The following is an 18,109-nucleotide window of genomic DNA, read 5'->3' on the forward strand; positions in this document are numbered from 1 at the left end:
GATAATAATCATAGCTTATCTCAAATCCAATAAATCAAAACTTGCCTTAATTATCTTTAATAAAATAATTTCTGAAATTAAGGCTATAAATAACAATATGATTTGAGACTTGATCATAATAATACTTTTCAAAGGTTCTGGGTCTTACACAACAAATATAGTGGCTTTGAAATATTTTTGTCAATTATTAATCATTGGTTAGTTTGGGGGCAGAGTTTTTCGATTATTACCTAGACCAGAACATGGTTGTTTTTCAAAGTAGTCATTTGGTTTTTGACTTAAATTCTTTTGCTTGCATTTAAGTGTATTTATATGATTCCATGCATTTCGTTTGATTCTGTTTGTGTTGTTGGTTTAGGCATTTGTTGTTAGATGTTAACTTTGTCCACTCCTTTATGATTTTTTTTCTACGGAACTTTTGGAAGTGTGTTATCAATTGAGGTGGTGCTGTCATGGAATCAAAGATTAGTGATGATGTTCCCATTATTGGCATGGAATTCGAGTCTTTGGATGCAGTAATCGAATTCTACAATACCTACACTAGAAGAGTTGGCTTTGACTGGAGGAATAGGAGTTCGAAAAAGAATGCCGATGGGGTTGTATGCTATGTTATGCTTGTCTGCAACCAGGAGGACAGAGCCGAATCAAAAGTTGATGAAACAAGGAAGACCTATCCAAAAGGACCTACATGGTGTAAAGCCAGGATGATTGCCTTTTCTGATGTCGGCAGTAGTTGGATTGTTAGGGTAGTTAAACTGAAACACTGTCATGATCTGGACTGCACTAATATGAGGTTATTGAGGAGAAATAAGGTTATTTCTATGCAGGTTAAAATTACTTGCGAAATTGATTCTCAAGCCAGCATTTGAGTATGTAAAACATTTCAGAAGCTACTTAACCATGCCAGAGGGCCTGATAGCCTTAGTTTTCAGGAAAAAAATGTGAGAAATTTCATTGATTTGGATAGGAGGTCAATTGAGAAAGGAGGCGATGGTAAAGCAATGATGGACTATTTTAGACCGATGAAGGAGCGAGACATTCGTTTTTACTATGATATTGATTACAATGAAGAATGTCAAATTATTCGGATATTTTTTCCTAATCCTCGGAGTATTGCCTCGTACCAGTACTTTGGAGATGTTGTCAGCTTTGATACGATATACATAACAAATAAGTACGACATGTCGTTTGCTACCTTTGTCGGAGTTAACCATCGCGAGCAATCTGTACTTCTTGGATGTGGGTTACTTAACTTCGAAGAGAAGGCTTCATTTGTGTGGTTATTTAATTTCTAGGTGAACTGTATGTCCAAAAGGCTGCCAACAACTATTGTTACTGACAATTGTCCCTCTATGAGAGCTGCTATGAGGAAGTCCCTACCACATACTAGGCATAGGTGGTACTTGTTGTAACACCCTATTACCCTAAGCCTTACCTCATGCCATAAGGCAAAGGATAACAAAACGCCACGATAGTTCTAAAACTCATACAATAATATACATTGAAGGAAATAATAATACTAAAAGTTCGAGGAAGAAATAAAGCTCAAAATAGAGATACAAAAGCGTGAAACGTTCACACACAATAACCAAACGCAATGGATAAGATACACAAGAAAAAGATACAAGATTACAAGGTATATATATATATATATATAGTTTAGGCCGACTAGTTAATATAGACATAACAGAGTTTTTGAAATAAAACAGTAATATCCTAACTCTCTAAGTAAGCCTCTAAGGCAACAAAGTATAATAACAAAAGTGAGAGAATATGCATAAAAATAATCCAAAAGACAAGGATAAAAGCGAATCTTTCGTTCTGTCACCATCCCGCAAACTCACCGAGGTGGGTTGCGACCTGCATCTGAAAAATAACAACACATATGGTATGAGAACCAGAGGTTCTCAGTATGGTAACAGTGCCCAATATATAAGATATAAGGTTTTGGGACACGAAAGGCATTCCTAGAACTTCACATCGAGCATAAGATTCAAACTTAAAAACATTTAAGTAAAAACTATAAAGGGTTATCTAAATCCTAAGGGTTTTCTAATTAATTGTAAACACCGTTGTCCCACAGCCTTCACCAGCCTATCCTCCATGCGATCCTATCGCCACCGTCTACCGAGTCTCCTCAGACCTCAATCCCAGTAGAAAACACAAATAATTACAAACAAGTAAAACACAGGTAATATGCATACATAGCAAGTAATTCAGGAAGCAAATAAACATGTTATACACTTAGGAAAAATATACAAATAGGCAAAGCAAGCAAACACATAGAAGATGCACATGATGAATGCATGTCCTATTGGTCGTGATATCACTTGTCGGCTCAATTGCCAATCCGACACATCCCCATGGGATGTCGCCTTTCGGTCACGAAAAATTGGTACCCCAGGGATATAGTGCACGGCCCACTATCCAGGAATATAGTCTCCGGCTCACTCTTGCGACTCGAAAGGATACGAGTGGGATATTCAATCTCAGACCTCACATCTCAACGTAAGCAGGATTAACTACCGTCCTTACGCCGGCGCCACGACCTCAACAAGCGGGATTAACCACCGTCCTTGTCAGGTGCATAATGACTCATCAATCTCAATACATAACAATATATAATAGAAATGCTCAGTGATAACTGCTCATAGCATAAGTTCATTAATCTTTTCCAAGTTCCAAGTTCACTTTAACCATCCTTAATTCACAAGTTCTCAAATTCAGCATCAATATAGTACTCTTCCAAATTCATTCAACAATTTCATCCACAGTACTTTCTAAACCTAAGTCTCCATCTTCTAAACTCACTAACAAAATACCAATTTTAAATCACCCAATTAATTCTCACTAATCTTAGAGTCTAATTACTAATTAGGAGTCTTAAATGACAATTAAAGAAGTTTAGAAAACTAGAGAACTAGTTAAAATTGCAAGAAAATAAGTTTTCAGTAAAACAGGAGTCATGCGTACGCATGCCCATGTCCTGCATACGCTCAACGGAAAAAATGGGTGGCCGCGTATGCAGCACCTCATCCGCGTACGGGAGAGTTCCAAACCGAGGTGAATCACGGCGTCGCGTGTTACAAGTCGCGTATGCATGCCTCGAAATCAACGTTTCCGCGTACACATACCAGTGCCCGTGTACGCAAGATCACTTGGCAATGGGCAGCATCCGCCTCACTTGCACTGTTCCGCGTACGCATGCCCTGACAGGCTTAGAAAATAGCTACAGAATTCAGATTTTCATACCAAACCTCAAACGCGCATAACTTTTTCTTTTTTAAAACATTTTCCATCTATGTTTCGAACGTCTTAAAGCTCTCGAACCCAACTTTCATTTAAATTAAATTTCATCCAAAATAAAGGTCCAGAGGCCAAGTTATGCCTCTTCAAAGTTCGTCAAAAACAAAGTTTTCCAAAATTTGACATAATTCTCTAGTTTTCCAAAACTTCAAACCAAACCAAACTTAAACCTACTCAAAATCATCACCAAGCACTACCACACACTACAATTTACTATTCCATTGCACTTCAATATTTTCCACACCTATTTCGCTCAATTTTCCATCACTTTCCTCCATATTTCAACAAAATCAACAATTTCTAAATCAAGATTTTAATATTAACAATTTTGTACAATTCAACTGTTCATAAACATCATTCATCATATATCATCTCCCATCCTCATTAACATCAATATTCATCCAATCTCATCTTCAACATTAATGATCAACAACATACATCATCAATTTAATAATTATCAACAACTAATTCAATCCTATCTTAAAGTCCACTAGCCTAAGTTTCACAAAATATTACATATTACATAAAGAAAACCGAAACCATACCTTGACCGATTTCCAATACAAACAAAACACCAAAATTTGATTCCAAACAAGCTTCCAAGTACAATCAAACTGCCAAACTAAATTCCAATGCTCCAATTCCACCAAGTCAAGTCCAAATCAACTCCAATAGTTACAAATTTCAAGCTATACACATGCAATACACCAAAATAAATCCTAGGGTTCACCAAAATATTAATTCACAAGGACAAAGAGTTTGCTTACCTTACCCAACGGTGTTTGGAGTACAAACCAACAATAACCCACTATTGGATGGCACCTAAACAATTAAAATCAGAAAAACCTATTCAATACCCAAACCTAAATTTTTGAAATTCGTTAGGGCTGAGAAAGGAGTGTGAGTTTCAAATTCTTAGCAGCAATGCCTAGCTAGAAATGATGGGCTCGGCAAGAGCTTGGCGTAGCTGTAAACGAAACGCGAATCGGAGCACCAGCTCAAGTTATGAGTAAAAGAAGAAGAAGATAAATAGTGTTTTCTATTTTCTCTTCTCCCTTCAACTCGACTGCCCTCTTGTGTTTGAGTGTGTGTTATGCGCTGAATGCTCATTAGGTTATGTTTTTATGTTGAGCTTGGGCCCAACTTGGGTCCGGTCAAACCGCGTATTATTTTTGATTCGTTTGGCCCAACTTTGGGCCAAAACCTTTAGAATTAGCACCTGGTTTTTAACTTTAATTATTTTCCTAAGTTTTTCTACAATTTTTATTTTTACTCTGGCACAGTACCAGACAGACTTAAGTCGATACTGCCGACTAATTTACCGGTACGTATTTTTACGCAATTTTCTGAAGAAAATTATATTTTCCCACTTGGAAAAAATCCACTAAATTCAAATCTTACCTCCATATTTCAAAATTAAGACTTCTAAGTTTCTATCTTATTTCGGGCAATTAATTTATTATTTTATTTTAATTTAGCAGTTATTAATCTTCCGGTTCTTACATTCTCTCCACCAAATTAAAAATTTTGTCCCCAAAATTTAGGAATTACCTGAGAATAACTTAGGATAATCTTTTCGTATCTCTGACTCCAATTTCCAAGTGTGCTCTTCAATTCCTGCTCTCTCCCAAGCTACTTTCACCAACATGACTTCCTTTCTGTGCCACTTCTTCACACTAATGTTATCAATGCGCACTGGTATGACTTGAAAAGTCAGGTTCTCCTTCAGCTCAACCAATTCAAACTCTAACACATGAGTCGCATCCGGTGTATACTTACAGAGTTGTGACACATGAAATACGTCATGCATGTTAGATAAGTGTGGCAGTAAAGCTACTTAATACGCCATTGGCCCGAGTCGCCTCAATACCTCAAATGGTCCGATATATCTCGGGTTTAACTTCTTCGCCTTGATTGCTCTTCTGATCCCAGTTTTCGGAGTAACATTCAGAAATACGCGTTTGCCTTCTTCAAATTCCAACGGTTTTTTCCTCTAATACACATAACTCTTCTGTCGGCTTTGTGCAGTTAGGATTCGAGTTTGAATTTTTTTTATCTTCTCAGTGGTTCCTATCACCAAATCTGCTCCCAACATACTTGTTTCGCCGGCTTCATACCAACACAATGGAGACTGAAACATCTGTCCATACAAAGCCTCATACGGAGCTATACTAATGCTTGCATGAAAGTTGTTGTTGTACGCAAATTCCACCAGTGGCATGTAATAGTCCCAACTTCCTAGTTGATCCAAAACACATGCCCTTAGCATATCTTCTAATGTTTGAATAGTCCTTTTTGACTGTCCGTCAGTTTGTGGATGATATGTCATGCTGAGACATAGTCTCGTACTGAAAGCTCTTTGAAAATCTCCTCAAAATCCTTGATGTGAATCAGGGGTCTCGATTTGATACTATCATCTTTAGCACACCGTGCAACCTTACAATCTCCTTGATGTACAATCTCGCCAATTCCTCCAGTGAATAGTTCACTCGGATAGGCAGAAAGTGAGCAGACTTGTTTAAGCGATCCACGATCACCCAAACCGCATCAAATCCTGACCTAGTCCTTGGCAAACCCGTTACAAAATTCATTGCAATTCCTTCCCACTTCCATTGAGGAATCTCAAGAGGCTATAGCATTTCCGATAGTCTCTGGTGCTCGATCTTTACCATCTGACACGTCAGGCACTTAGACATAAGTACAGCTACATCACCCTTTATCCCAGGCCACCAAAACATTCTCTTCAAATCGTGGTACATCTTCGTACTTCTTGGGTGAATAGAAAATCCACTGTTATGAGCTTCCGACAATAACTCTTGCCTCAAACTCCCAACGTTTGAAGACAGATCCTCCCCTTGTACCTCCATAACCCTTCACCATCCTTAGTAAATTCTCCTTATCTTTCCTTATCGATCGGTTGAAACATCTTCTTAAGCTCTTGCTCGTCTTATTGGGCGCTCTAAATTTCTGTCTTGAAGGTACTTGAAATTTGTAATTGGTTCAAACAAGCTTTTTTATCAGATTCACCAATGTCCAACTTAAGCTCCACAAACTTATTCACCAACTTCTCCTCTTTGATCCGCATCCAATGAATCTATCAATGACTTCCTGCTCAAGGCATCCACTACAACATTAGCCTTCCCGAGGTGATAACTTAAATCAAAGTTGTAATCCTTTAGTAGCTTCATCCACCTTTGTCGGCGCATGTTGAGATCTTTTTTATCAAAAATATACTTGAGACTCTTGTGATCAGAAAAGACTCTAAAGCTCACTTCGTACAAGTAGTGCCTCCAAATTTTCAAAGCAAACAAAACAGCTGCCAATTTCAAATCATGAGTTGGGTAATTCATCTCATGTGGTCTTAGCTGACGTGAAGCATAAGCTGCCACATTCCGGTGTTACATTAACACACAACCCAAGCTCTTCAACGAGGCATCTCAGTAAACCTCAAACGGTTTGTGTGGTTCAGGTAGAATGAAAATTGGCACTGAAGACAACTTCTCTTTCAAAGTTTGGAAACTTTCCTCACACTCAAATGTCCATACAAAAGGTGCATCCTTCCTAGTTAACTTAGTCATCGGCAAAGCAATTTGTGAAAATCCATGGATGAATCTTCGGTAATACCCGGCTAATCCTAAGAAGCTCCTAACCTCAATCACTGACATCGGTCTTCCCCATTCGATTACCGCCTTAACCTTTGAAGGACACACTGATATTCCTCATCTACTCACCACATGACCCAAAAACTTTACTTCTTCCTTCCAGAATTTGCACTTCGAAAACTTCGCATACAATTTTCGCTTCTTCAAAATCTGCAATACAATCCTCAGATGCTCCTCAAGCTCTTTTGCCATCTTTAAATAAACCAAGATGTCATCTATGAACACTACCACAAACTTATCCAAAAAAGGACGAAATACCCTGTTCATGTAATCCATGAATACCACAGGTGCATTCGTTAACCCAAAGGATATCACCGTGTATTCATATTGACCATAGCATGTTCTAAATACAATTTTCGGAATATCATCCTCCTTCACCCTAATCTGATGGTAACCGGATCTCAAATCAATATTTGAAAACACCCCAGCTCCTTGTAATTGATCCATTAAGTCATCGATCCTCGATAGCGAGTACTAATTCTTCACTGTCACTTTGTTTAACTATCGGTAGTCCATGCAGAGTCACATTCCTCTATCTTTCTTTTTCATCAATAAAACTGGCGCCCTATGGAGATACACTCGGTCGAATGAACCTCTTGTTCAGAAGCTCTTCCAACTGCGTCTTAAGTTCAGCCAGCTCTATCGGAGCCATCCTATACGAGGCAATTGAAACTGGTCCAGCTTCTGGCACAATCTATCACGAATTTAATTTCCCTTTGAGGTGAGAATTTGGGAATATCTTCAGGAAATACTTTGAGAAACTCCCAAACTACCGGAATTCGGTCTAACCTCTACTCATCACATGAAGCATTCGCAGCTAAAAGTATATAACCTTGACACTCTTCTCCACTACAGTTCACCACTACAGAGTTCAGGTAATAACCCTCAGCTACCACTGCTCCTCCTTCTCCTTCTGACATAAATCGAATCAATCACTCAAAGCAATCCAACAGCACTCGGTTCTTTGACAACTAATCAAACTCCAAAATTGTTTCCAGCCCCACCATCGGCAAACAAATTAAGTCATGCACAAAAGATCTATCTTCTATCTTGAAGGATATTTATCTACAACCTAATCCTCATATCGGTTTGAGATGGGGTATGCACATGTAAATAAAAAGCTAAGTCTGAAATTCTAAACCCTATCTCAGCAGCCTTATCAAATGCAATGAATGAATGCGAAGCTCCAATGTCATACAATGCAATCAACGCTTTGTCACCAATTAAACATTTACCTCTCATCAGAGGATCCGACTTAGCAGCATCATTGGCATTCACGGAAAACACTCAGCCTTGCTGTTGGTTACGGCCCGCATTTGGATTCCTCCCACGAGTACAATCCCTCGCCAAGTGCCCAGGTAATCCAAAAATGAAGCATCCACCTATACCCAGCTTGCACGAATCATAAGGATAAAAATGGCCGCAATGATCACAAGTTAAATCTGGAGAAGTTTTACTTTGTTTACCTCTTCCTTTCGCCTGATGAAATTGATCATAGTTGGTCCTCCTAAGGTTGTCCTGACCTTGAGGGTGTTGAGGTGCGTGTCCACCCCTCTTGAAGTTTTGACCCCTAGGCTGAAAGTACTTCCCACGGCCTTTGTTGTTATTGCCTCCACGGGTGTCCCTCGCCAACGCCACCTTCTTAGCGCAATCTTCCACAACTCTAGCCTTGTTTACTAACTTAGAGTCTGTCCAAATCTCTAACGGAGCCACAACAGTCATAATATTCTCCCAGAGACCTCCCTGGTACTTTATGCATTTCCAACTCTCATAGGACTTAGGGGCACCTTGACACACCCTTGAGAACCTACAAAGTTCCTCAAATCTACTCGTATACTTATCTACAGATAATGAGCCTTGCTTCAGTTGCATAAGCTCCAACTCTCTAGCCTCCCTCACGGACTCCAAAAATACTTCTTATAAAAGACCATCTGAAATACATCCCATGGAATATCTGCATTCTGCAATCGCAGCAGTTGGCACTCTCCCTCATTAGTCGATAAGCTGCAAACTCCACAAATTGGTTATCCAGGACATGTTGAGTCTGTAGTGCACGCTCTATTGCTTGGAACCAGTTGTCTACTTTAGTAGGGTTTGTTGTTCCTCTGAAAGTTGGTGGGTTAACTTTGAGAAAAGCAGCAACTCTCATCGAAGCACCTCCTAAGTTGTTTTCGGCCCCTTCCTCCCCGAATTTTAAAAAACTAAATGTTGTTACTTAATGATTTATTTTATTTATTCGAGAATATATTTTCAGAAATTTTTATATTAATTGAGTACTTTCTTATTATTGATTTTGAAAGCTTTAATAATCGAAAAAATAAAGACGATTCATATAATTTAATTTAAATAATTAAAGTTTTAACTTTATTTTATAATTTTAAAGGAAATTGATTTGATTATCTCTAATTATTGAATTAGAGTATTTATTTGAAAATAAACTTGTAAGTTGATAATTAAATAGTATTTTTATAAATATTAGTGTTGGATTAAAATTAGTTTTCAATTACTTTATTATCCTAATTTTATTAAAATTACCTAAACTATACAAAAATCTCCAAATTGAACCTACTAACCCTAACCTAGCCACCGCCCCACCCACCGCCACACCCCTTTCTTGCACACACACAGCACAAGCAAACACACACAGTGCATAACAAGGAAGGAAAAAAAAGGGGAAAAAGAAATAGGGGAAGAGGGAGAGGGAGATTCGAGAGAGCAGAGAACGGGAGGAGAGGGGAAGAGAAGAGGGAGACCGCGCTAGCCACCGGACCATGTCGCCGCGCCCAGCTTGCCGTCAGTCATCGAAGGGAGGAGCGCGACTACCATAAGGAATCGTCATCATCGTTGCCGAGCTGGGAGAGAGAAAGCGTCGCCGTTCTGCCTTACATCAAGCCCGTTCCGCCAATGTCGTTACACCGTGCCGCCACTCCACGCCGTTGCCGTCGCTGTTTCGACGCCGTGGAGCTGCTGCATTGCTGTCTGTGGGTGAAAGCCAAGCTTCGAAGAGAGAAAAAGTGGCGAAGATGAGAGAGAGATGGGTTCGAGGATGAGCAGATTCCATCACCGCCTCCTTCTGCCGTCGTTGCCATTCTAGCTGATAGAAACTGCCGCTGGGGTCTCTATCATTTTGGTAAGCATTTTTGTTTGAAACCTCTTGAAATCAGTATTCTGGTTTGAGTTGTTAAAGGTTCTAAGATTTTGGTAACATATGGTCGCATTTTGGTCAGTGCATGTTTTGATCAAAGCCGTTGTTGTTGCTGTGGAAGTAGGACAGAGCTGTGGTTGCAGCTATCGCTGCTGTGTGCCGGGAGAAGAAGAGGTTTTGACGCGTTTGGTTTTGTGATTTTTGATGAGTTGAGGTAGGGGAATTTTCTTAAATTTATTTTACTTTCAAGAGTTGTTATAAGTCGATAAAAGTATAAAAAATATATTTTTATAATTACGTGGGTCATATGATTTCAATTGAACTATTTGAATGGCTGTGATTATTTACTTGATTCATTTGTTGAATTATTGAGGAAGCTGGTTATTCTAATTTGATGTTTTGGTTTGTTAAGTTGGTCATTGTTGAATTGATTTTCCTTGGATTACTGAAAGAGGTTTAATGTTGGAATTTAGTTTAATTTTGGAAATGTTTGATTTTAGAAAAGATTCAAAAATGGAATTTGGTTTGATTTTGGAAAGGATTTTATATTTGAAGCTAGTTGGGAACGGGTTGGAAAATGTGGTTTTGATGGGACCCGTAAGGGTGGCATAGTCCAAATTTTAGAGGAGATGCTACCCAAATTTTTATAAAAATTGGAGTTATTAAGAAAAAGATTACGTTTGGAGTTTGAATTATTTAGAAAAGAATGAATTTTGTTTTGAAAATGAATATTGAAAGAATTAATAAGAGGTATGATGAGAATGAGTGTGAGAATGAATATTGATTTTTGAGTATGATTTTGAATAATTGAATGATAAAGAGAATGAATGTGAAAGTAAAATTGAATTTGATTGAGATACCTGGGTAGTAGCAAGGATTGCGGTCCGTCCTACTTGCTCTGGCTCAGTGATTGAGATACCTGGGCAGTAGCAAGGATTGTGGTTCATCCCACTTGCTCCAGGTTAGTGACTGTGATGCCTAGGTAGTAGCAGCAGTAGTCGATTATTCCACTTACTCCAGGTTGAGCTTTTAAACACCTGCCTGGGTAGTAGCTAAAACTCACTGGCTCCGCAATGGGTGTTTCTGTCCATGGTTAGCAGGACGTGTCATGTTGGCTATATAACCGACAGATGATATCATCAACCGTAGGACAGGCATGCATAATACTTCATTTGTTTGCCATTATTTAGATGTGCTTAAATTGTTTTGGTTTGCCTAATTGCTTATCTGTTATTAACTGGTAATTGTAATACTTGCTGTAACTTCTTCTTAAACATTTTTGTCTTGTATTGTTTTGTGTCTGTGTTTGGTTCTGTTTTGAGACTGAGTATTGGTAAATGAATTGTGGCCTTTGATGATAGTGTGGTTGATTATGTTTGGGCCAGGGGCCGGTATTTGATTATATTATGTTGGGCAGGAGGCTGTGACTAGATTCTGTTCTGGGTCGAGGGGCTGTATTTGATTATATTATGGCGTATTATTGAATTTTGGAATTTTTTTATATTTTAAAGAAAAGAACTTTGAATTGGGATAAGTAAATGTCGGGTTTTTTTTTTAAATATTCATAAGATAACGATAATCACTGAGTTTGAAAATAGTTTTCTTTTTAAATATCTTCTTATAACAAATTCTGAAAATTCGTGGTGAGACCGTGTGGTTAGGTTCTCACCCCCTATAGTTTTATCTTTTTAGGATGGACGAAGAAGCTTGTGGAGTTTTAGTTAGGTACTCAGATGTGTTGTTTCTGTTTGTTTACACATGTTATAGATTTATCCCTCACCCTTATTATTAAAATGTTGTAAGAGGGATAGGAGTTGTATGTTTTATATGTATATTATATTTATTAGCTACTTATGTAAGAAGTCTTGTATATAAATATATGTTTGTTTGTTTTCAAGATAAAGTAGTTTTTCCGGTTTTCAAAGAAATTAGTGATATAGTTTCGAGTCAAAGGCTCCTATTTTATTATTAAGTATAGGAAGTTGTCATAATACTTCTTACTATCAGAGTGGCGCAGTCGGAAGCGTGACATTCTGATAGTGATGGTGTTACATTATGGTATTAGAGCAGTCTTTTTTGTAGAGCCTGAGGAAATGGACTGACTATGCTTCGGTTGCATACTCTGAGTGTCTGTCATGTTGTAAGTCTTGTCCAGATGACAAGAGTTAGAGTTTTATGCACATGACTGTCTACTGATTAATGCCGTTGGTCTATCATTGCACATCACGGTGTTAAGTTTGGTCGACTTAACACTGATGGTTTATGTATACGAGAGCACTAACAGGTTATCGTAGGCGAAATAGAGTTAATAAGTAACGTATAACGTGGGGTTTGGGAAACGTTAGTTGTTGAAGTTTAGAAAGTTGAAACTTTGAAATTGGTATGAGATCAATTTGCGGATGTTAAGCATGTCGTTTTAATCCTAGCCTGTCTTATAACTTTCGCCGCCTTGCTTTACCATAACATGATTGAACCATGTAATCCTTTGCATCAAGCATGCTTTGCACCTTTTGCCTTGCAATCACACTCCTACCCTTATATCTTTATACTATATGATAATCAAAGTATTTGAAGATATATATATATATGCGTGCTAAAGTTCTTTGCTTTCTCCAACAGTATTAAAAACTATGTGATTTTCTCTGTAATATGCTAATTTTCGAGGACAAAATTTTTTACAAGTGGGGTAGGATGTAAGACCCTGAATTTTCAGAAACTAAATATTGTTACTTAATAATTTATTTTATTTATTCGAGAATATATTTTTAGAAATTTTTATATTAATTGAGTACTTTCTTATTATTGATTTTGAAAGCTTTAATAATAAAAAAAATAAAGACGATTTATGTGCTTTAATTTAAATAATTAAAGTTTTAAATTTATTTTATAATTTTAAAGGAAATTAATTTGATTATCTCTAATTATTGAATTAGAGTATTTATTTAAAAATAAACTTGTAAGTTGATAATTAAATAGGATTTTTATAAATATTAGTGTTGGATTAAAATTAGATTTCAATTACTCTATTACCTTAATTTTATCAAAATTACCTAAGCTACCAAAAAAAACCCCAAGTTGAACCCACTAACCCTAACCTATCCTAGCCACCGCCCCACCCACCACCGCCACACCCCTTTCTTGCACACACACAGCACAAGAAAACACACACAGCGCATAACAGGGAGGAAAAAAAAGGGAAAATGAAATAGGGGAAAAGGGAGAAGGAGCTTCGAGAGACCAAGAACGGGAGGAGAGGGGAAGAGAAGAGGGAGACCGCGCCAGCCGCTGCACCACGTCGCCACACCCAGCTTGCCGTCATTCGCCGAAGGGAGGAGCGCGACCACCACAAGGAATCGTCATCATCGTTGCCGAGCTGGGAGAGAGAAAGCGTCGCCGTTCTGCCTTCCATCAAGCCCGTTTCGCCACTACCGTTGCGCCGTGCTGCCACTCCATGTCGTTGCCATCACTGTTCCGACGCCGTGGAGCTGCTGCATTGCTGTCTGTGGGTGAAGGCCAAGCTTCGAAGAGAGAGAAAGTGGCGAAGATGAGAGAAAGAGGGGTTCGAGGCTGAGCAGATTTTGTCACCGCCTCCTTCTTCCATCGTCGCCGTTCTAGCTGCCGAAAACCGCTGCTAGGGTCCCTATAATTTTGGTAGCATTTTTGTTTACGAAACCTCTTGAAATTGGTATTCTATTCTGAGTTGTTAAAGGTTTTGAGAGTTTGGTAACATAGGACCGCGTTTCGGTCAGTGCATCTTTTGATCAAAGCCGCTGTTGTTGCTGCGGAAGTAGGACAGAGCTGTGGTTGCGGCTATTGCTGTTGTGGGCCGGGAGAAGAAGAGGTTTTGACGCGTTTGGTTTTGCGATTTTCGATGAGTTGAGGTAGGGATGTTTTCTTAAATTCATTTTACTTTCAAGAGTTGTTATAAGTCAGTAAAAGTATGAAAAATATATTTTTATAATTACGTGAGTCATATGAATTGAATTGAAATGTTTGGATGGCTTTGATTATTTACTTGATTGATTTATTGAATTATCGAGGAAGCTGGTTATTCTGATTTGATGTTTTGGTTTGTTAAGTTGGTCATTGTTGAATTGATTTTCCTTAGATTACTGGAAGAGGTTTAATGTTGGAATTTAGTTTAATTTTGAAAATGGTTGATTTTAGAAAAGATTCAAAACTGAAATTTGGTTTGATTTTGGAAAGGATTTGATATTTGAAGCTAGTTGGAAACGGGTTGGAAAATGTGGTTTTGATGGGACCCGTAAGGGTGGCATAGTCCGAATTTTAGACGAAATGTTACCCAAATTTTTATAAAAATTGGAGTTATTAAAAAAAGGGTTACGTTTGGAGTTTGAATTAGTTAGAAAAGAATGAATTATGTTTTGAATCTGAATTATTGATGGAATTAATAAGAGGTATGATAAGAATGAGTGTGAGAAGAAGATTGATTTTTTAGTTTGATTTTGAATAATTGAATGATAATGAGAATGAATGTGAAAGTGAAATTGAATTTAATTGAGATTCCTGGGCAGTAGCAAAGATTGTGGTCCGTCCCGCTTGCTCCGGGTCAGTGATTGAGATACCTAGGCAATAGCAAGGATTGTGGTTCATCCTGCTTGCTCCAGGTAAGTGATTGTGATGCCTGAGTAGTAGAGCAGTAGTGGATTATTCCACTTGCTCGAGGTTGAGCTTTTAAACACCCGCCTGGGTAGTAGCGGTAGTAGTGGTTCTTCCACTCACTCAGGGTTAAGCGGGTAGTAGTAAGAGGGTTTTAGCTCAAACTCACTTGCTCCACAATGAGTTTCTGTCCATGGTTTGCTACCAGGACGGGTTGGATTGGATATATAACCGACAGATGATATCATCAGCCATAGGACAGGCATGCATCATACTTCATTTGTTTGCCATTGTTTGGATGTGCTTAAATTGTTTTGGTTTACCAAATTGCTTATCTGTTATTATCTTGTAATTGTAATACTTACTGTAACTGCTTCTTAAACATGTTTGTCTTGTATTGTTTGTGTTTGTGTTTGGTTCTATTTTGAGACTGCGTATTGGTAAATGAATTGAGGCCTTTGATGATAGTGTGGTTGATTATGTTTGGGCCGGGGGCCGGTATTTGATTATATTATATTGGGCAGGAGGCTGTGACTAGATTTTGTTCTGGGTCGAAGGGCTGTATTTGATTATATTATGGTATATTATTGAATTATTGAATTTTTTTATATTTTAAATAAAAGAACTTTGAATTTGGATAAGTAAACGTCGGGTTTTTTTAAAAAATATTCATAAGATAACGATAATCACTGAAGATTTATCCCTCACCCTTATTATTAAAATGTTGTAAGAGGGATAGGAGTTGTATGTTTTATACGTATATTATATTTATTAGCTACTTATGTAAGATGTCGTGTATATAAATATATGTTTTTTTTGAAGATAAAGTAGTTTTTCTGGTTTTCAAAGAAATCAGCGATACAGTTTCGAGTCAAAGGCTCCTATTTTATTATTAAGTATAGGAAGTAGTCATAATACTTCTTACTATAAGAGTGCCGCAGCTGGAGGCGTGATATTTTGATAGTGAGGGTGTTACACTTTCCTGTTTCCATTTCCATTTCCAGTTGGTTGACCCAACCTCTCCATACTTGAGCCCAAGGTTCGAAAAATCGGACCGGTCATCAAACCGCTCTAGCTACTGGTTCACTGATTCATTGGTCCAATCGGTCTAACCAATGGTTCAACCGAAAAAACTGTTTTAAAATAAAATAATAAATAAATTATAAATAAACATCCTAAAATATAATTATAGTATAATATAAATATTAAAATAGTTTTCAAATTTAAAAAACTATATTAAATGTCATCAATCAAATTCATATAATCTTGTTAATATACAAACTCAAGTTAAATAGTATAAAGAAATTTCAAATATTAAATGTCAACATAAAGATTTATCAATCATCAAAACCTCAAGATGTTCTTGTGAGTTTCTATTTTTTTGGGATAATTATTTAAACATATTATGTAATTATCATTGTGATTTCAACTATTGTGCTAAAGAAACCTTCAAGTAACAAGGATATGTTGATGGTGGTGGTGTCTTCTAAGGCATCAATGTCTCATCATCCATCCCCTCCAATTTCTTCAGCTAAAGCCATAACAAAAGAAATGGTACCAGAAAATGAGGTAGTTAATGGATAATCAAATGAGAAAACAAAGCCAGCAATTACAAAACAATAAACAAAGCCAGCAATTACAAAACACAATGAAAAACAGATATAAAATTTAAAACAGCCCACAACACAATGAAAAATAACAAGTTAGGAGCCATCAGCAATTAAAAACAGGAGCCACAACACAATGATTAACCATGTTCTTAACCTAAAGCAGGAGCCATCAGCAATTAAAAACAGGAGCCAAGACCCAAGAAGAGTAAGTTTTCACCATTAACAAAACAGCAAAACAGAATAAGTTTTCAGCATTAACAAAACAGCAACACAGAGTAAGTTTTCTTAACCTAAATTCTACCTACAGCATTCAACAATATTGCAAAATAGAGTAAGTTTTCAGCAAAACAGAGTAGCATTCAGCAACAACCATTACAAAACAGCAACATAACAACAACAGTGCCATAACAAAGCAGCATAACAACAACAACACCTTAACAAGTCACTAATCAGAAATTCCAAATTTAATTAACAATCCTATTCTTGTTTCGTGCATTTAATTACTCATAAACAAAACTCAACTCCACCTGAATTGTTAATTTAACCTTGGTCTTATGGAATCATAAATAGGAATACATTACATGCTCTTTCTTCTCAAATTCAAGCAACAACACATGATTTCACATTTTAAAACCTTATTTACCAGCTTCTCTTCTAATTCATCTGGAATATGCACAAATGCACTTTACAGTATCCAAATATCCAAATACAACAACTCAATAATCTCATGTTCTCAACTCTCAGGACAGCAACAGGTATACAACCAAAAAAAATTAACAACGAAAGACAAAAGCATAACCATAACAGAATCAAACAAAATCAGTCAATCACTGTAAAAACTAAAATTCAAAATAGAAATTAAAGATAATAGAACTATAAATTATCAATAGTAAACCACAGACAACAATAATTGAAGAAGAAAAATGAAAAATCAGTAAATCACAAATTCAAAATTATTAATTAACAATATTCAACCATTATTCAACCTATTATTCAACCTAGGAATTCATAGATTAATTAAAAATTATTCAACCAATAAGGCCATAACAAGTTCAGAGATTATTCAACAATTATTGTTAAAAAAATAGTAAAATGCCTAGAAGAACAGAGCTGGCGACGGAGGCATGAACAGAACTGGCGACAGAGGTAGGAACAGAGCTTGTGACGGAGGAACAGAGCTGCGCGACGGAGGAAGGAGGCGAGCCCCGACGACTGTGCTTCCACTACTGAGAGTCTGATACGTTAGCTAAGTGAAAGACCGACTGAGCTTCGAAGCTCCAACCGGCGATGGCGTCAGGAGCAGTCTGGCGGCTGAACGAAAGGGAGGGATTGAGCTCGCCAGTGTTGAGAGGAATGGCCAGTTCGAGGGTGATCGGAGGGACGAGAGAGGGAGTGTGTGCTGCGCTGTTAAAGAGTTGGAGGGAGTTAGGGTTGGTAGGTTGGGGGTGTTTCACTGAATGCTAAACGGCTGCGTTTTGGCGTTTTTGGGCAAAATAAGAAAACCGGCTGGGTCCTGGTTCGGTCCAACCGACCGGTTCTCAGCTGGTTTAGTGGTTTAAAAACGGTTTTGATTCTGGCGGTTTTTTATGTTGAACCAAACCGTTAAAGTCACCGGTTCGCAGTTAAACCGGTCAGACCGACCGATCCGGTCCGGTTTTCAAAACCTTTCTTGAGCCATCACAGCCGCACTCGCTTGCATCGAGTTAGCTAAATTTCTCATCGCCTCCATGAACTCGACATGGTTATCGGCCGGTTGGTCATCCTCA

The 18,109-nt window shown here is 37.7% G+C and overlaps 1 protein-coding gene across 1 annotated transcript; it reads left to right on the plus strand.

Moving 5' to 3' along the window:
* The first annotated feature begins 452 nt into the window (after positions 1–452).
* On the plus strand, positions 453–1,295 carry LOC107640510 (protein FAR1-RELATED SEQUENCE 5-like). Its single transcript, XM_016344027.1, has 2 exons — positions 453–827; positions 888–1,295. Exons 1-2 carry the CDS (start codon positions 453–455, stop codon positions 1,293–1,295), a joined length of 783 nt encoding a protein of 260 aa, XP_016199513.1.
* The last annotated feature ends 16,814 nt before the right edge of the window (positions 1,296–18,109 follow it).

This window comes from Arachis ipaensis, chromosome B5, assembly GCF_059453495.1.
Source record: "Arachis ipaensis isolate K30076 ecotype BB chromosome B5, ASM5945349v1, whole genome shotgun sequence".
NCBI classification, from domain to species: Eukaryota; Viridiplantae; Streptophyta; class Magnoliopsida; order Fabales; family Fabaceae; genus Arachis; species Arachis ipaensis.

Bases quoted from the DNA above. Each gene is read 5' to 3' on its own strand.
- LOC107640510 (XM_016344027.1), top strand. From the start codon at position 453: ATGGAATCAAAGATTAGTGATGATGTTCCCATTATTGGCATGGAATTC. The intron at 828-887 runs GTTAAAATTACT...AAAACATTTCAG, and splicing joins ATAAGGTTATTTCTATGCAG to AAGCTACTTAACCATGCCAG.